This window comes from Lactuca serriola, chromosome 5 (assembly GCF_051521515.1).
Source record: "Lactuca serriola cultivar US96UC23 chromosome 5, Lser_US96UC23_V15, whole genome shotgun sequence".
NCBI classification, from domain to species: domain Eukaryota; kingdom Viridiplantae; phylum Streptophyta; class Magnoliopsida; order Asterales; family Asteraceae; genus Lactuca; species Lactuca serriola.
The window spans coordinates 254925312-254946819 of record NC_136412.1 but is presented as its reverse complement, the minus strand read 5'-3'; the positions used below and the strand labels follow the sequence as shown (position 1 = coordinate 254946819).

The following is a 21508-nucleotide window of genomic DNA, read 5'->3' as shown; positions in this document are numbered from 1 at the left end:
GTCCAAGGGATATGTTAAAGGAGTCCATGGGCTGCTTAGGGCATAAGCAGTCAGATTAGGGTTTCCTAGTTGTAAACCCTAATAGCCTACATGTATAAAAGGGCCATATATGCACCAAAAACGTGGCTAACACTTCCCTTAGGGTTTCCAGGCGTTTTTGGTGCATCCCCTCTCTTCCCTCTTCATCCAAATTGCTTAGTGGTGTTTGTAACTCCATTAGAGGTGCAACACTTGAGGCACTAAGCTTTCTAAAGCTAAGGATTGATTGTTATTGCTATATAACAATCTAAGGTCAAATCTAAACTCTATTTTATGTTAATATGATTAATTGTATGCTAGATATAGGGTTTATAGCTTTGGATATTCAATTGCATGTTCATTAGACAAACTAGATCCAAAAGCTATTAGGGTTTGCATGTACACCATAGGAATGATGGTTTGCTCAAAACCCATCAAAAAGACCATTTTACCCCTCCATGGTCTCCCTTACTCATGAATAACCAACCCTAAGGTTAACATAAATCAAACTCGAGTCAATATTTTATGTTTGACCCGACTCGTCGAGTGCACTCATGCAACTCGTTGAGTCCCCTCGATTCCTCAGAAGTCTCAAGAAAGTCCAGCTCAACTCGTCGAGTTGACCCTCCAACTCATCGAGTTATCGCACGCTCAAGCTTATCGGGACAAACACTAACTGACTCGTCGAGTCGAGTCGGCTCATCTACTCGGCGAGTCCATTCTAGCTGATTTCTTCCCAAACTTTAGATCTATACTCTCAAGGCTCGATTATCACGTAAAGCCACGAGCTTTACGCCCATGCATGGTGCTTAAGGCTTGAAATGCCAAGAACATGCTCTAGTAAGGGTTTCCACTTAAAAGCTCCATCATGGCTAAATAAAGCAGGGAACTTTGGACTCTAGGGACCTCACAAGGTCCAGATCTGAAGTCCAAGTCTCTAAATGAACTCAATATACTCAAAGCCCCAATGTAAATGGAAAAAGCCGTAAACTCCAATAGTATGAGATCTATCCAACAAAATGAGAAGGGTGAGGACTCTTTACCTTTCCCAAAAGATCTAAATGAAAGGATTGTTGGATCCCACTGCATCTCCTCGTCCCTTGCTTGCATCACCCTTCTTTCCATCCAAAGTTTCACCAAAAACACTCACAAGATAGCTCAAACACTCTCCCTTAGCTCCATGGCCGATTAGGGTTTCTCTCAGTGAAGTTGGATAGTTGGTGAGCCGCAAATGAGGCTATAAGCTTCCTTAAATAGGCTCCAAACTCGGGAATTTAGGGTTTCATCACACAACGTCTACTCGGCAAGTCGACTCTATGACTCGTCGAGTAGGTTACTTACCCCATGTGGCCAAACACGACTCTACTCGACGACGTGGACTCACAACTCGTCGAGTCACCCAATAAATCTCAAAATAAACACATAATTAATATACCTGGGATTCCGGATGTTACACAAGGAGAGTTCTTTGTTCGAGAAGTTGGCCTATGTGTATGTGCGCAAGATCATTGCTCGCCACAGGTGTCGGTTTCTATTGTCTCTGACCGTGATGTGCGCTTTACTTCTCGATTCTGGCAGAAGTTTCACGAGGAGTTGGGTACGAGAGTACATTTCATCACTGCTTATCACCCCAGACTGATGGACAGAGTGAGCGGACGATTCAGACACTCAAGGATATGTTGAGGGCTTACATTATCGAGTTCGGTGGGAGCTGGAACTCCTACCTTTCCCTAGCTGAGTTCTCTTACAAGCACAACTATCACTCTAGTATTGGTGCACCGCCTTTCGATCTTCTCTATGGAAGGAAGTATCGTACACCAGTGTGTTGGAGTGAGTTCGATTACAAGGTCATAGGGAGGACCAAAGTGGTGCTTCAGACTTGTAGCTTATCCAACAGATCAGGCAGAGATTACAGACAGTCCAAAGCTGACATAAGAGTTATGTCGACCGACGATGATCCGAGATAGAGTTCCAGGTCAGGGATATGGTTTTACTAAAGGTGTCAACCAGGAAGTGTGTTATACTCTTCAGGAAGAGGAGCAAGTTGGGGCCCCGATTTATTTGACCGTTTCGATTAGTGGCCACGGTAGGTAGGGTAGCCTATCGATTGGACCTGCCTGAGGAGCTTAGTCAGATTCATAACAGCTTCCCTATTTCTCAGTTTTGGAAGTGTGTGGTTAATGATTCCGTTGTAGTCCCATGGATGATATTTAGGTCGATGAGCGTCTGAATTATGTGGAGAGGCCGGTGGCTATTTTGGATAAGAAGACGAAGACCTTTCGTAACAAGGTGGTACCGTTAGTCAAGGTTTATTGGAAGCATCAAATGGGTTCCGAGTAGACATGGGAACCCGAAGTAGAGATGCGGGAGCAATGCCCAGAGTTATTCACAACATCAGACTTCGTGGACGAAGTGTGATTCAAGGGGGGGGGGGAATTGTAATACTTGGTCATTTCAGGTAAAATCTTTCCCTTCTTTAATTCTTAAGATTTTTGACAGGTTCAAGTTTACATAGGGCGTAGATAGCATTTATGCACTACGTAGAAGGGAAACTTGATGTGAGGCTTTAATGAACTACGCGGGTCGTAGTTTGAGAGTACGCATGACGTACTCGACAATAGTGGAAACCCTAAATCCAGGGTTTTGAGCCCTATTTAAACACCTTAACCTTTATAAACCACTTCCATTCTATGCCTCCGTCTCTCCAAACGACTCCCTTGAAACCCTAACCCCATATTTGTTCCTTGTAAGCTAAAAAGTGTGTTTTTTAGGTGCTTTTGAAGGAAGAAGAAGTTGGTGGTGTTGCTTGGAATGCTTCAAGCATTGTTGATCTGGTTTTTGCACCTCTTAAGCATTATCCAAGAGGTATAAAGTTTAGAACTTGACGAATCTATTGTTAGATCTTGTTAGCCTTAGGTTTATGTCCCTTTTTGTCCCATATTCTTGATCTATTTGGGTATGAGCTACTCCAGACCTTATGAGTAGCCTTTTCTGACATTATTTAGTGCACGGAGTCATAAAAATGCTATCTTGGTCCTTTCTTTCCATCCATGCGTGAGTTATGGAGCTTAGGATCTTGTGATAAGTTAGGGTTTTGGATTTGGACACTTTCTAGCCATGCAAAGTCATAAAGTTGGAAACTTTATGATTTAGGATGCTTTTCGGAGTTAGATTTGAGTATTAGATGAAAGGTCTTAAGGGAATAAGTACTTATTGGAAAGTTTTTTTTTTGGCTTGAGTATGTAGGGTATACCTAAGGGTATGCGGCATGTAGCCCAAAAGTGTCGTGTAAAAGCCAAGTCACCCTCTACGCAGGGCGTAGAGTTGGAGTACACAGGGCGTACTCGGTCTGGTCATGACCATTGACTTTTTACTGTTGATCGTTGACTTTGACCAAGTCTGAATTTAGATAATTTTGGGTAATTTGAATAGTATATTGAGATTTGGTCCATGTTTAAAGGTGACCTGTAGAGACAATATTTAGAGCAATGATCAGTTCAATGATAGTCAGAATGTGAGGTGAGTTTTCCTTACTGTACTCGTAGGTCGACGGCACTAATATCGGTCTACTAGGTTGTGTTATGTATCCTGGTATATAGGATAATTCTATTTTTGTAGTGATCTGTTATATTGGTAGATTTTTATGATTACTTGGTTTTGATGGTTATATGTTATTTTACTGCATATGTCGACATAGTGCGGTTGGGTTGAGGCATTATTGCTCTGTGCGGAAGCCAACAAACCTAGGAGCAATCCAAACATAATTTGTGGGTTGGGAAGGAAAACCAGACTTATGTTGTGGTTTCGGGAGAAATCCAGACATAAGTTGTGGGCCGGGAGGGCAGTCTGGACTTATTTTGCGGGCTCACGTAATCCAGTTTGATGGTTGTGGACCCAGTATGCATTCCGTTATATTTGTGTGATGCTATTTTAGGGAAACTTACTAAGCTTTGGCTTACACTTTCATTTTATGGTTTCAGATGCTTTAGAGGACATGGGCAAGGCGAAGGTATGATTATGCACATCCTTCTCGATATTCACTTGATCTATAATTTTGGGATACTCTGATTATGATTATGACTTTTAGAAACTATGTTTTGAATAATTTGTAGATTTGATATGATTTAAAACATGAAAATTTTGTCATGATTTTGACGATGTTACATGCAAGTACGTTGCTATTTCTTTTACTTAACCATTTTTACTTTGTTACACATATTTCGTTGTTTTCACATGGTGCTTTCTCTAAATGTGCAGCAAGTTTACATGTATTTTCGGGGAAGTAGGAAAGCTACATAAATGAAGCAAGTGTGTCACATAGTGGTTGATCTAAATGTTCCTATAAGTACATTGTTGTTACTTGTATTTACCCCAACCAAGAAATAACTGCAAAAATAGTAATATATTTTATTTTATTTCTATATTATGGTATCTTATTTTCATTTATCATTCCTAAATCTTTTTATTAAAATACTAATGAAAACACAATGTTATAAGAGGTGTTCACATGTCAGTTGTCTTTTAAAATATGTTTAATCGCTTATGACAATGAACCAAACCTCATTGAAACTCGCGATGTAACGCAAACTTTTTTACTAGTTGTGATTTTTATTGAAGTGCGGTAGTAGCCTTAGTGGTCGTACTCCTAAACTGTTATTGAATAACGGTGGTAGCATTAGTGGTCGTAATACGATCATTGTAGATTTACAACTCAATGGTGGCCTTAGTGGCAGTAATACAATACTTGTATATTGCTATTGGAGAAAGATGGTACCTTCATGTCTGTAATACTAATATTGGAGATTTACAAGTAAATTGTAGCATTAATCGTTGTAATACTATACTTGTACATTTACATACCGGTAACATGTATGTCCGTAATACAATTGGGGAAATATTATTAGAGAATAGTGGCAGCCTGGATGGTTGTAATACAATTGAGAAAAGTACGTAATTGGGGTATAAGTCTCTTACCAAAAGTTAATAGTTGACATAGCTATTTAAATAGTTGTAAATTTATCCATTAAGGAATATGTGCAATAATACTCAATATGAGTAAATAGTGAAATGATTGAAATGCAATTTGGGGTTTGTATTGAGTTACTGGTTTATGGATATATTTATGGGGTGTTTGGTTTAGCTTTTGACAGCCAAAAATCCTTTTTGGAAAAGAAAAAAAAACAAAAGATGTTTGGCAAAACTAGTTTTAAAAGCTACTTTTGGAGTTTTGATACAAGGAAAATCAACTTTTTGGAAATGTCAGAAAACCTGACTTTTTGTAATTTTTCCGAAAAGAACTTTTGGCCTGTGAAAAGCTAAGTCAAACACCCCCTTAGTTGTGTAATTATATTACATCTCACTGATTCATAAGGTTATTCATTAGGGCGGAACACGAACACTATCATTAGAAGGGGCAAAATCAAAACTTTATTACAAAACAATATAAACACGTTTAATTTGTTTTAAAATTATTACAAAATTATAATCACAATTAAATTAAATGAAAATAACCATGTAACAAAATTAACCATTAAGCATTAACATAAAAACTAACTTTGAAATGAACAAAGTTATTCTATATAACCCTTGAATTTCCGTGAGCTTTTTATTCTATAAAATTTTAACAAAACTCTTATGTCGTGTATAAGATTTTTAACAAAAGTTGGAGAGGAAGATCATATATAGCATCTGATTAGGATTTTGACTTATGATTATATATTTTTAACAAGCAAAATTGTTCTATAAGATTTTCACAATATTATTTTGTTTAGTTAAATAACAATTCGTAGGCCATAAATAAATAACATAGCATTTTTTGTGTAGCCTTTTTAGTACTTTTTACTTTTCATAACCTAATGTGTCTTCTAAATTTCTATCATTATCATAGTATTACTCTAGTAAGTGAAAGAGTGAAAAAAAAAAAAAGAGAAACAAAAATAGGTTACAAATCTGGTGAGGATGATAGAAGGAAAACTCACTGACCACAGAGATTTCTTATGGAAGTTGTAGATCGGCAGAGGAGAGGTAAAAGACGCACCAGAGGTCGCTAGTCAATGTTGCATTTGGCGAACGGTGGAGATGAGAGACCGAGAGCGTACATAAGCCACCGAAGGTAGAGAGGAGAAAGGGACCGGTGAGCACTCCACAGCGGCGACGATATAGAGGTGTACAGTCAAACCGGTTTTTTTTCCAATTAATATAATTTTTTTGGTTTCTTAATCAATTTGTATCCTAATTTTGCTAGCATTGGTTTTGATTTTTCAGTATTTTTTTGAGTTTTTGTTATTACTTATTTATTTTTCTTATCTATTATCCCAATATCTGACGACTTATGAGATATTGATAAAAGATTGATTTTCTGGCTTTTTTTTTTAACGTTAATTGCTAAATTAAATAATTTTGTTGAATTGCATATATGAAGATATCATAAATCTGGAGTGGATTGCAAGTTATGTAGAAATAAAACTAGATCTATATATATATATATATATATATATATATATATATATATATATATATATATATATATATATATATTTCAAGTATAAGTAAATACATCAAAAATAGGGGGGGGGGGGGGGGGGGGGGTTTATTTCTGAATAACAGAGTCCTATCCAAACATATCCATATAATCATCTAATCATTCCATACAATCCATCATCAAACTAATCCAACGTATTATTCAGGTATAACCTTCTGCATCATTCAGGTATAATCTTCTCTTAATCTTTATTAATTCCGTCATGTTGTTAAATTCATCAAAACAATTACTCCGTCATCATGTTATATTAAATTTGGTATCAGAGCTAAGTAACGTTCTTATTATTTTACATATTCAATCTATCGTTAATAAGAAAATAAACATATGCAACATCGTAAACATAATAATAAAAGATCATTGTTTTTAAATACTCATATTTAAAAAGTCATCATCAATAACTAAAATATTTATCATAAGAAGATTTAATATCATAAATATGTCTAAAGATATTTTCAATCGTTATATTACTTTTATTTCTCCATGATAATATCATTTCGAGTTTTTACAAAATTTGAAATTTTAATAATACTCGTTTTTAAAAATAATCGAATTAATCAAATTCATGCTTAAAATATATATTTATGTCTAACAAAATATTGATGAATTGTATACCTAATAGAAATATTATTTTAAAAATACAACAAATCCATGAATCTATAAATAATTCTGAGCAAAATCTCAAAGATTCCTACAAACCTCGTAATCAAGGTATGGTTTTAAACAATAACTATATTCATGATGTTAGATATTTTATAAAAACTAGTATTAAAATTCGTTACAAGCAAATACGTCATCTAAAAACAAAATTATTTGTATTTTAAAACATATAACTTCTAAATATTAATAAGCATTCATTTGTACTATTATTTCTACCCTTAATATGACCGTCTTTATTTGTCACTATAAACATTATATAAATAATCATCATTATAAGTCATTCAAGCTATAAGTATGAGTTTTTCAAGCCTAAATACAAATAAACAAGAATTAAAATTTTTTCGTAAAACATTAAAACAGTCTAAAAAATTTCTTCTAAATTTAAAAATAGACTCGAACATATCAATAATAAATTATATATCTAATATTGAAGCGATACATATAATAAATAATAGTATAAATTGGAAACAAGAACAAATAAAAAACCTTGAAGATAAAATAACAAAATTAATTTGCTAAATAAATTTTAAAATAGAAAAAGCGTTAATAATAACTAATTCACTAAGAAAAAGAAACTAAAAATTTTATTTAATATATATGGAAACTTTACAAGAAAAAGTAGAAACACTAACTAAATTATTTGCAGCATTAGAAATTCCGTCTGAAATTCAAGAAAATAATATAATAGAAAATAATTCAGATAATGATGACGCAGAAGTAATATATGATTTTTCTTCAGATGATGAAAACCCTTATTTAAATCCATATAGAAATTCACAACACAATTTTGGATTAAAACGAAAATAATCATATGTTGAAGATGATTATCAGAGTCAATACATATATGGACCACCTTCGTTAGAAGAAAATTTTTTATATAGACAAGGAATGGTCAAAAATAAACAAAATAAATGGGAAAAAATACCTCCACAATATATACCTAAATTATTTACTTTTCCAACAAATTCAGATATTCTTTTTATTGATTGTGAGCAAAATCCCGAAGCAAAAATTCAAGAATGGAGTAATAAAATGAGAATTCAAATTCAACTAACTGAAGAATTAAGAAATCTACATCCAAAAAATTTTCTTAATTATATTATACATAAAACACAGGGCAATGCATATCGTTTCCTTTCATCTCTCGATGAAACGGAGACAATGATGATAGCTACCACTGATGCCATGGAAACATTTAAAAATGTATTAAATCGGCTTATTCAAGAATTCATAGGAAAACAAATAGAAGATAAAACATCTCAAGAAGCTTTTCAATTAGAATCATTATGGCATCTAACTAATTTACGCATTTGTAACATGTGTTATTTAGACCCATTTATATGCGAATATTCTGAACATTATTATAATCTGGATTTTACTAGAAAAAGATAGCATTAGACATGTTTTACCAAAAATTACCATCATTAGTAAGTCAAAGTGTAATAAAAGATTTCCAAGAAGCATTACAACAAAATAAAATTGCAGATACTTTAGGAGCAAGGATAAGTATATTAAAAGCATGGATGCAGAAAAAATGTTTAGAACAAAAAACAACACAAGATACGAGAATTGATTTATGCTGTGATACCCTATCTAATAAAGTAAATCAATATGGTTGTAAAGATAATAAAAAAACAAAAATATAAAAATAAAATTTGGAAAAAACAAACCTATAAACCTAAATATAAACAATATTATAAACAAGGTGAAAGAAAATATTTTCGAGACAGAAAACAATATAAGAAAAAATATCAATCTAACACAAATTACTGTCCATCTAATAAAAAAGATTGTAAATGTTGGATATGTCAAGAAGACGGACACAAAGCCTACGAATGTCCAAAAAAGACTAAAAAAGAAAAAGAAACAAACTTACTAAAAATTGCATATGATCTTGGCTATGAACCTATAGAAGATTCAGGGATAGATTCAGATATAGATATTTATGCATATACAACTGATATTGATTCTGATTCAGGTAAATAGTCCTCTGAAGGAAGCATTATTGGGTTTAGAACATGAGGGAAACCTCATATCTAACCTATCCAAAGTATACATTGCTAAAGCATACATTGGTATGAAAATACCATCCAAAGTAAACAATGATAAAGTATACAGTGATATGAAAATATCACCAAAGCATACATTGATATGAAAATTCTCATATCACCATTTAAAATATTAAAAGCAAACATCATTCAGCAAACATTCAGGTACCCAAAAGGCGCAAATATTCATTCATTGAAATGGAAGCCATCATGAAGCAAGTCAAACACCAGCTCAAACAAAAAGAGGAGCAAGAGGCATCATTAATCAGACAGCTTGAAGTAATCAAACGAGAAAAAGAGCAACTACAACAAACAATACAAATTCTATCATCCTGTTTAGCATCTAAAGAAGAAGCAGCCAGCAGCTCAACAACAAAGCAACCAAAAGAAGAAATTCAAGAAATATCATTCGATGAAAGCCAACAAACCATGACGCCAAACCATGAGGAATATCCACCACTACAAACAGATCATAAAAAGAAATGGTACGTAATTTTCAACGGAGAAAACAAAGGAGTATACGACGACTGGGGAATCGCCAGTTCATATATTCTTGGAAAAAATATCATTCACAAAAGCTAGAGAACGAAAAATGAAGCAGAAACCGCATACAACGAAGCATACAAAGCAGTAATAAAAGATAACGTCGAATGTTCAAAAACAGTTCTCCTAACACCACAAAAACCTATATCTAGCTTCACACCACAAAAACCCGTATCCATCCCAAGATCCCTTAACCAGTTAAATACAAAAATTGCCCTTGAATCCATTCTATCAACAAAAGAAAAAGAAGCCATGAAAAAACCATCTGCCAAAAAATTTGCCGAATTATGGGACAGCCTCATTTCATACACCGAGGTCCATTCTTTGATGGGCTTTTACCCAGTAGCCAGACGCCCAGGTCCTAAAGCAGTCTTCTTAGCCGACCTATCAGATCCTATGACTTTATGGGATTATTTTATTCATGGATTCATCGACACCATCTATTTAGAAGGCACAAATTTACACTGCATCAGCGAGTTCCCTTCTGCTGTACAAACCATCATCAGAAATTATAAAGTACGATTTGCAAAACAGGAAAGAGGATTATTCATTAAAATGCACTCTAGCTACCCAATTTTTGATGAAGACTCTCAACTAATTGTCCCAAGTATTACTTTCGCAAATATGGGAATAAGCAATGGCTCAAAGCCAACAAAAGATGATCTACCACGAGAATCACCAACACAAGATCACCTAATCTTTGCACTCGCCGGTGTCTATTTAGCATCATCACGCATAGGCAACGGTAAAGATCAGAAGTCAAGAATCAGAGTGAACTACGCCAGTAAAACCTTCATTATCTATTCGTTAACAGACAGTGAAATCACTCCGGAAGCAATGAAAGCAATCGAAACTTTCGAACAACCTTTCGAAAAGTTTTCTCATCAATTAGCTGAATTACCTGCTGATATCAAAAACCAACTTTGCCCTATTTATAGGCTCAAGAGAGCCGGTTACAATTATTGTTGCAATCGTTCGATTGCAATATAACATACATATTTACATTATAGCCCCTTAGATTATTGAGGGTTACACACTTTATGTTACATCACGAATAATATAATTGACACTTATTACTCACCGGTAGGGATGAGTAAAAGGACCGAATCGGACCGGAACCGGGAACCGGCTTCGGCCAAAATCAAGAACCGAACCGGCCCGACGGTTCTACCGGTTTTGTCGTGTCTTCAAATGTTGAAACCGGTCCTCAAAAAATAGAATCATACGGTTCCGGTTTTTGCCGGTTCTACTGGTTCCGGTTATATCGGTTCCGGTTCCCGGTTCCAAAAATCCACAAAAATAACGTCCCAGTCCCGGCCCGACCGGTTCCGATACCGGTTCTGGCCGGTTCCCCGGTCCATATGCTCATCCCTAGTCACTCACTGGGCTCTTGCAGCTTACCTTTTTATTGTTGTTTGCATTTCAGGTTTGGATAGACTCGGTAAAGAGGTATTAAGTTTAGTAGTTGAGATGGTAGCGCTCAGTACACATCTTACATCATTTATTTCCTTGTGATAACTTATTATATCTAGCTAATTAACATAAATGTATACCAAGTTGTTTTATAGATTAAAAGTGAAAATGTTATGGCTCGAAATGGGTAAATAAGAAGATAGGATACCATCCTTCCCATGATACACAATTACACATTTACCACTCGAACCTAAAGAGCCTCACCATCTCGTTGAAGTAAATAAGAGAACTCTATTAGATGAAACATGATTCCAATTCCTAAACAACCATTATATTTAGTTATTTACTAGTCATCGCTCTCTTCCAACTAACTCAATAGATATTTCTTTCTCCAAAATCAACACTCCAAAAAATCAACTTCTCAACGATTTAATAGCTTTTGAAACCGTTTTGGGGAATCTAAAGGCAAACATCAGGGCAGGTTTTGAGGATTCAAATACCTAGGACGAGACGGATAAAAAAGGCCCTTAGGCCTTAACGTGTAACGAATTAAATTACATAAACTAATTTTTTTTTAATTAAAATGACGATAAACTTTATTAGCAATAAACATAGCAAAATCATAGGATTATAATGAGTAATTATATATCCTAACAGCTAACTGGTGATTCGTAAAGCTCTCTTAGCATTCTTCATTGCAAATTGGTTGATCAAGTCTTCGTAGTCTATACGATCTAAGATTTCGTTCTTGATAGATATCATCGCCAAACCGTGAAGTCTTTCTTAAGTCATTGTGGAGTGTAAGTAAGATTTCACAAACTTCAATTTCGAAAAACTCTTTTCTGTAGATGCGACCGTTACAGGAATAGTCAACAATATTCTATATGCAATGCTTTCATTTTGGAAATAATCAAGTTCTTTCAAAAACATCAAAACATCTACAGGGCTACTAAATTCATTGGTTTCCAATGTCTCAAATAATTTCAACTCCGTATAAAGTTCATCGACATCAATATCCGATCATTCTTCAAACTAGGGATGACAAAAAACTCGAACTTGACGGGCAACCCGAAACCCGATCATTTCGGGTCGGGTAACGGGTCTTTATAGGGTTTTTTATCGGGTTTGGGGCAGGAAGTGGGTTACCCTCGCCCCACCCCATATATATATATATATATATATATATATATATATATATATATATATATATATATATATATATACATATATCTTCAAATCCTTTTGATGTTAATTGCATGCATTCAAAGATAAAATAATTATTGTGGACAATCTTTTTAGTTATTAAAAATCTTGTGTGAATAATTGTTTTTTATTTTTTAACGTATTATACTAAACTTAAATAAAATAATTTTTAATATAACGTCCAGTTTATTTTATTAAAGTGATGCATTATATTCTTAATTTAAAAAGAAGGCTAGAACATATATTTTTTTATAATACATCGGGATACCCTAAAACATAATAAAGATTTCGTTATGAATTGTTATAAACCCGCACCGATAAGAAACCCGAAAAATATCGGGGTGGGTTTGGGAAACCATGCCCCGCCCCGTTGCCATTCCTACTTCAAACTTGAGTGCTTTTCAAGATGATGACAATACGAATTAAGATATTTATCTTCAATTCCTTAAGTTATGTGGAAATAAAAACCAAATACTTTGTCATACTCTTTGAATTGTTCAAATCTTGTCTTAAGAGAAGAAATAGTTTGATAAAAAATGTGTAAGAAATAATTGACTATGAAATTCTCGTCAGGTGTAAATGAAACTTCTTCGCTCCTTAAACTCTCATCAAACATTTATTCCTTTCAATTAAACGCTTTTGTGGAAATATTGGATCAATACCCATTTCAATAGCAATCTCCTTAGCTTCAACAATCGCTTTTTAAAAACCAGTTTCTCTATAATGTTTCAAGTACCCAATCAACTTGGTTATTTCTGTAATAACATTATCAAGATGCATATCCATTGTATGTAACTTCTTACTCACAATATTCACATGGTTTAGTACTTCATACCAAATAACAGTTGACACCAAAAATTCAAAGTCACCAAGTTCTTTTTCTGCTAGTGAAGTTGCTTCACTTGCAATTGTAGCATCATTATCTTTTTCTCCAACTTGAAGTAAAGCTTCTCATACATCCACACGTTGCAGTTTAATAGCCTTTACACTCTCAACCCGACTTTCCCAACAAGTTTGACACAATGACTTAAGACTCCAAGCTTTAACATTGTCTTTCAAAATTTCTCACATCTTAAAAGAATTTGCAAAGATAGTATAAGTGCATTGGATGAATCCAAAAAAGTTCTTTCCTTTAACACACTTGTTAGCTATATCACATAATGTTAGATGATTAAGAGCATGGCAAACACAAGGAGTGTAAAATGCTCTAGGATTTATATATAAAAATATCTTTTGCACTCCTTGGTGTTTTCCTTTCATGTTTGCTCCATTATCATAGCCTTGATCACACATATCATCAATTTGAAGACCAATAGACTTTAACTCCTTTAGTGTAATATCAAATAGTCTATTTCCAGGGGTTTCATCAACATTCAAAAAACCTAAAAAGGACTCCTCGATAGTAACATAATTATATGATAACTTTAAATACCTCACAATTATAGTCATATGTTCTTGGTGACTTGAATTGGGAGTAAAATCAACTATGATTGAGTAGTACTTTGCTTCCTTTATCTTCTTGACTAGGCGAACGCTTGCGCGTTGCGCAAAAAACATCTATATAGTTGAAGTCTTTACAAATATATGTTTTTTTTTTAAATATAACAATAATATTGTTGTTAAATTTGATATCATAATTCATATACTAAATTGATATAATATATTGATTATTTGGAATTATATGATAATATATATATATATATATATATATATATATATATATATATATTATAACTGCATTATCTCAATAATTTGAATGACTTCTACCCGCGAATTACACGTGAATAAATTAAGTATAATACATGGTTTAATGTTATTTGTAGTTGTTATTATTATTAATTAATTTTTTTAAATTTATTTGCTTAATGTTTTAATTTCTATCATTATAATATAAAACATCAAACATTGTTTTTTTTTTATTTTAAATGTAATAATATATATATATATATATATATATATATATATATATATATATATATATATATATATATAGATATATAACTATTGTTACCGTAAGTTATTTTAAGCTACTTATTTGAAAACTTTTAACGATTATAAAAATATCTTTAGGAAATATTTTAGTTAAATTGAGATTACAATTTAGTTTTTGTATTTATCACTATAATTTATCACTTTTAACTATTTATAAAATATTCTTTTGTTTTTTAAGTGGAAATGAAATTTATATTTAAGTTGACATTGTAATGTTATATTTAAATTAACAATTTAAGTATTTTTGTCCAAACTGTTCAAAAGCTGTAGCTTTAAACTAATGATGGTTTACATACAACAACATTTTAAATATAATAAATTAAGTATAGTATGTTAAAGACATAACTTTATAAGTAGAAGTAAAGATATTATTTTAAAATTGAAATTTAGTTTATTTATGATTACATTTTAGGTTTGATATTTATTTAACCTTATTAACCAACTTATAATAATTATTAGAAACACACTATAATTTATCACTAGTAATTATTTACAAAATATTTTTTGGGTTGATTAAGGTAAACTAAAATTTATATTTAAGTTAACCCTATAATGTTATATTTAAATTAATAATTTAAGTATTTTATACAAATTATTCCAAAATTGTATATTTAAAATGATAATGGTTTACATCCAACACTATATTAACACTAATAAATTAAGTATAATATGTTAAAAGTTAAAAAACATAACTTTATATGTAGAAGTAAATATATTATTTTAATATTGAAATTTAGTTTATATATGATTACACTTTAGGTTTGATATTTATTTAATCTTATTAACCAATTATAATTATTATTAGAAAGAAATTGAAAAGTCATGAGAGTTTCAAATGAATGTGGTGAAAGGAAAAATGCATGAGAGTTTTAAATGCATGAGGTTCAAGGAAAAATGCTAATATATAGATAGATAAGTCCTTTTTTAATTTCTTCAGCTATCAAAGATAGTAGTTTGTTTTGGATTAGGTGGCCAAGATAATGCACATGAAGCCCTTTACTTGTGATCCGTCGCACATGATCTTTGATAACCTGGTCAAACTCTTTCAACATTTCAATGACACCTAAAAAATTTCCATTACCTATTAAATAAAATTAACAAATAAGTGGAATCAGTCATCATAATTAACAAAAAAGTATTTGGTGGAACTGGAACAAAAAAATATAATTTATAGGTACCTTTTTTATACAACTCTTCATTGGATGCATAAAATGCTAAATTATGTTTACTAAGAAACTTCACTACTGCAATAATTCTCAAAATGATTTGTTTCCAGTAATCTCTTTCTTTCTTGAACTGCTCGTGTTGAAATTTATAAATTGTTTTGTTCAAGTTCAATCTTTTAAGCATGTAAAACCACTTATTCCTATTTGTAAGATGATCGAATGAAATTTCGTGTTCTTTAACCCTAGTGGTAACATGGTGCCAATTTGCATAACCTTCACCATCCAATTTACCTTTCGAAATCCTTTTTCTAAACAAAATACACAGTCTAGCTCTTTCGAATATACTAGCCACTATCTATCACACTTCTCCAAATTTGATAAAGTTCTTGTGTATAAAGCTGCAAAAAATCATCTATCAAATTTATCGTGGGGACCATACATAATACTATTATCTCTTTTAAGACCTTTCTTGACCAAAAGTTTAATCTCATCAGAATTAAGTTTTTCCCACCTTCTTGGATCATTATATATCAACAAGCTCTTGCTCTTCTGTCTCTTCTACTTCTACATGCTCTTGCTCTTCAACAAGTTGTTTATGGATAAACTTATCTAGAGCACCAACGTCGGCCTTTCTCTTTTCTTCATCAATTTTTCTCTCTTTACATTTTTGATAACCGGATGGTTGTTTAGACTTCATCACTACAAGTTCATTAGGTTCAACTTTCACCATTCAAGCAATTACAATAAACATAATTTGAAAATATAAGAATCAAATAACTTGATTTCTGATAAACAATTTTACAATAAGCATAAACTCATAATTTAAACTACTAAATTAATTTCTATGAATCTTAGAAACTGATTCACTCATTCAATATTCTATTAAACTGATTTCTATAATTATAAATTGATAATAAATTATTAAACTGATAATCTATGAATCATTTAAGTATGGAATTGACAATTATAAACTGATAATCTTCAATTTCTTATAATTGATATTCGAGTTCGACCCTTGCTGTCTTGTTGAATTAGATAACCACGACTCAACAATAACATTCACCCTTGTTGTTGGAGTGTCGGCCTGTCGCTATTCGCTTAATCGCTAACACTGTAATACCGATCATTTGTTTTTTTGAATGTAGAACGTGAATATGTGATGTTGGCTTCTGTTTCGTCCAATTCCCTCTCTCGTATGTGATGAGCCGATGATGACTGATACATTTGGATTGTTGGGCTGAAAATTATATATACTATTAAAAAAAATAGGCCCCTTCAAATTATAGACCATGTTCCAATGGCCACCTTGTACATGGTCTAAACCAACCCCACACACATATAGTAGATGTGTGAACTCCCTAATGTCGACTTCAACAACGTAATGTGAACACTAATCGAAAGCATTTTGGCTTTCTGCTTTCCAAATAGAAAGTTTGGAAGTAATATTATCCATCGTCTATTTTCAAGAGTCAATTCAGTTTATATTTTTTCTGACAAGCAAACCAAAATAAATAAAAAGGCAACTTAATAACGAATAACTCCAACCAAAATTCATTTTGTGAAGACTATAAAAGTGGGATGTGTAGCATATGAAAATCATTATATTTTTGAGAAACCAAAGATAAATGTCTACTCATTTTGAAAACTGGATCTCTCAATTTCTGTTTTTTCCAGCATAAACCTTTTGTTTTGTGACATTATTGTGTATTTGTGTTTGTCAAAATATACATAATTTTGTAACATATTAACGATTTTATAACTTACTTCAAAACTATTCAAAATAGGTGAAACATTATATTATTCTATAAAATAAAAAGAAAATGAAACGTTTTTGTAATGACAGGTTTATAAAGTAATATTGCAAATTAAAATAATGAGTAAAAATTAATTTTGCAAAACAAGATAGTTATTTAATGATACTTTTAAACCCCACGTTTGTTTTATTTTATAGCACCTCATATATTATTGGTCACTTTCGTGCTTAACATTTTGTTTATACGTTTAGGAAACAAGTATCGTGCATCTTTGATCCAATGATCCTTAACCAAATTTTATTTGTAATTTCATACCACATATGTAGTTTACTAAAATTCAAAAAATAAAAATAAAAAATAAAAAATAAAAAAAGTAAAATTTATTTTCAATTATCTTGACAAAAACACAATTGAAACAAACTCCAATAATCAAACACTTTTATTCATTTCTTCTTACAAATACATCATATCATTCATAAAATAGCCAAAACATGAAATCATTATCAACCTTCAAATCAAGGAACAATCTTGTAACCTTTCATCTTATCAATCCATGAAACAAAAGAAGATTTGGAATTCCGAAACCCTAAAAACCCATGTTCTTTGCTTTTGTTCATGGTGTCCAACATACACTCACCTCCAAGAATCACATCCACAAACCACCATACACCAACCTCCTCCAATTTCGTAGCCTGCAATCCCTTCTCTCTCACAATCTCATCCCACACTTCCCCTTTATCCTTCATCATCTCCACCAAGCTCATCTTCTCACCACCTTCATCAAATCCTCCATTTTCAACCTCAAATTGCTCCGCTAACACCTTCCAAAAGTGCTTCCACTTGAACACATCTCCATTGCTGATGTTAAAAGCTTCGTTCTTTGCGTAAGGTTCAACTGCTGCCCATATGTGTTGCTCAGCTATCAAATCGGCATCTGAAGCATCGGAGTAATGATCCCAAGCTTCCTTAGTCCCTGGGAATTTCAATGGAACTCCTTCGTGTTTACAGATTGTAGCGTATACGCATAAAGTACCGATTATGTTCATCATGCTATAAGGCGAAAAACCGAAGATAGTTCCAGGTCGATGAACTGACCAGGTTAATCCTTCCTTCTGTTCCACAGCTTTGAATAGAATGTCCTCTTGGGTATAGTAGAAATTTGGGGCATCAAGACGAGGTAGATTTTCGTGAAAAGGGGGATCATGAGCGACTTTTCCGTACAATTCAAAAGGACCTATGTAATGTTTCCGACCAGTTTGCAAAGATACGTGCAGTAAATTGGGGGAATTCGGGATCACTGCATCCAGGACATTTTTGAGCATTTTTCCGTTGATCTCGCAATTCTCAGATTCGGTGGATCGATTTGCCCAAGTGACGTAGAAGACATGAGTAACGTCTTGGAGACCACCGAGTTTGGTGAGGGTTTCTTCCGGATCGGAGATATCGCACTGGATATACTCGATAGGGTGGTCGGCGTTCCATTGGGGGCGAGGGCGACGGGCGACTCCGTAGACTTTCCATGGACCGCCGGGTGTGTCGGATAGCGGAAGGATTTCGGCGAGGCTGTTACCGACGATTCCGGTGACTCCGAGGATTAGGGCAACGCTCTGGTATTTGGGTGGAGCGTCGTCCTCATCGAGCTTTTTCTGTGTAAATTAATCGATTCTGAATTTAGTAATCAATTGTAAAGTAGATGAATTATGATTGAGATGAAAGTTGATTACCTTTGCAGCTCCAATTGCTCCGGCCCACCACCAGCTCATCGTGTATATGGGAATGGATCTCCGACGGATAATGGATGTAAGGAACAGGGTGGAGAAGGTTGTGGAAGGGAGCTGGCAACAGAGTGGTTTTATATAAGACTTATGTCTTATGACGACTATTCTGTATTCAGTAAGATCAACATCAGATGCTTATTTATTTGTTTATTTTTATTTTTATTTTTTATTGTTTATACGATTTGGAGGATAAGTTGCCTGTAAATAGAAAATGATTTGTATTTTTTTTTTTAGAAAATGGACGAATTTTGTTATAAAAATTAACTAACAATTAAAACCCATTAATCTGAAAAATATGTAATCTATACAAATTTAAGTAGTATACTATGTAAATAACAAATAATTCTTTTTATTCTTCTAGGACAATCCACATTGAAACTTATTTTTATTTACACTAGTTGCTTTATCTATTAGATTTGAAAGACCGCTTTTATAGATGATCTTTGGGGTCTGAATTTCCAACATAATGACACGTAGGAGGTGTACAAACAATTAAACAAAATGCATGTATAAACAATAAAATTCAAAGAACAAAAAGAAACTATATATATATATATATATATATATATATATATATATATATATATATATATATATATATATATATATATATATATATATATAATCAAATAAGAACACCTAAAAGGTTGAGAACGCAAGAACAATTCTACACCAATTTAGGGATTCTATATAACTGTTTCCTAAATAAAGGAATTCATTGATTTTTTTTATTTATACTTAATGAAATATTATTCGTTAAAATTAAATAAAAAAATCTTATAGTCATGATTCAAACGACTTTTGATATAAATGAATGAAAGCAAATTTAGTTATATAATTTCCTAGATTTTGATTTTTAATTGTATTTTATTATTTTTATAAAGATTGAAAAAAAACATTTTTTCTGGTATATTCATAAATGAACAAAAGAATACATTAAATTAATTTTTTTTAAGAATTTTATTTGATTTGATTATGTTGATTGCGAATGATTATATGTAACAATAAAAGATGGAATGAGTAAACTACCATCCCAAAAAAAATAAAATAAATAAATTAATGAATAAAACACCTCAATTCAATCATAATCATAAACGTTAAAGTATTACCAATATAGTAAACCAATACATTTGAAATCATTAATGAATAAAGGAAAATGTGAAGATAAAGATAATATAGTTTGGTTGTAATCACAAATGACTGAAGAAGATAAAAAAATCCGATTTGCTGTGATTTTTCTTGTTGCTACCAACACACACAAAAACAAAGAAGGGCACATGTGATCATTGTTATTCTTGGGTTCACACATGCAAAATCAAGTTCAAAGATATAAAAAATATCAGATAATAACGTTGTGCATACATCTTTACTGATTCACAAATGAATACATGTTTCTCTTTTGATGGCAGAGAAAGGAAAACATAAGTCATATGCCTTTCATTTTTGTTGTAATCATAGTGAACCTTATAATGAATAAAGTGTTATTCATGTATGACGATAACTATAATCATGTATGATGATAACTATAACATATATGGTTTATAATTATATTTAAGTATGATTAAGATCCTTCTTAAAGAAAATTAGAGTTAAAAGATTTTTTTTATATACATAAATGATATGTTACTTGTAAGGTACAATAATAATAAAAAAAAAAGAATGGAGATTTTAATTTAACAAAAAGAAATAAAAGAAATTCAAGAGCATGGAGTTGACTTGACATCGATACTCACCCCTTTACACAGCTCCAAACTTGAATATAGCTGAAAATCATAAATGATTAACAATGATGAAATAAAGTCTATTAGTTTTTATCTCCAATTTATAATCATTAACAAATTTTGACATATTCATAATTGAATAGGACTGAAAAAAGAATATAAATTCTACATTTTTAATATCTTGATGGGGATCATTTTCATTTGAATCTTTAATACTAATGAGATTCAAAAGCTTGTAACAATTGGCATCTTTCGTAAAAGCAACGGAAAACATGTCCTTACAATGCAAAATCAACTGAAAAACTATGTAATCAAATATTCCTAACAACTCTATCATAACTTTCTAAGCTCAAAATCTGATTTTCGAATCCATGTGATCGTAATCCATTTCTTCATGATCAGATTCATCTTGCTCTTCCATCAAGTTTCCTCTCTTTTCCCTGATCCTGCAAAACATTTAAATGTAATCTTATCACATTTTGTATTAAGAATCAATGAATAGGAACTTAATGGAGTTAGATAGTGGATTTTACATGAAGTAGAGTCAATCATCTTGACTCTCCCATCTCTTAGATCTCTCAGGTAGACATGGCAACTTCGTCTCTAATGCCCATTCTCTTGGCAATAAAAGCAAATTGACTCTTTTGGAATAGCACACAAAACTACTTCAGACT

General features: G+C 32.2%; 1 protein-coding gene across 1 annotated transcript; it reads right to left on the bottom strand.

The window, feature by feature from the left end:
• Nucleotides 1–17745: 17745 nt before the first annotated feature.
• On the bottom strand, nt 17746–19217 carry LOC145054038 ((S)-8-oxocitronellyl enol synthase ISY1-like). Its single transcript, XM_079002171.1, has 2 exons — nt 19060–19217; nt 17746–18981 (listed from the first exon to the last, which is right to left on the bottom strand). The coding sequence occupies exons 1-2, from the start codon at nt 19096–19098 to the stop codon at nt 17851–17853; spliced, it is 1170 nt and encodes a 389-aa protein (XP_078858297.1). The 5' UTR covers nt 19099–19217; the 3' UTR covers nt 17746–17850.
• Nucleotides 19218–21508: the final 2291 nt, after the last annotated feature.

Coding starts and splice junctions, on each gene's coding strand:
- LOC145054038 (XM_079002171.1), bottom strand. CDS start 19,098: ATGAGCTGGTGGTGGGCCGGAGCAATTGGAGCTGCAAAG. Junction 18,982..19,059: donor GAGCAATTGGAGCTGCAAAG/GTAATCAACTTT, acceptor TAATTTACACAG/AAAAAGCTCGATGAGGACGA.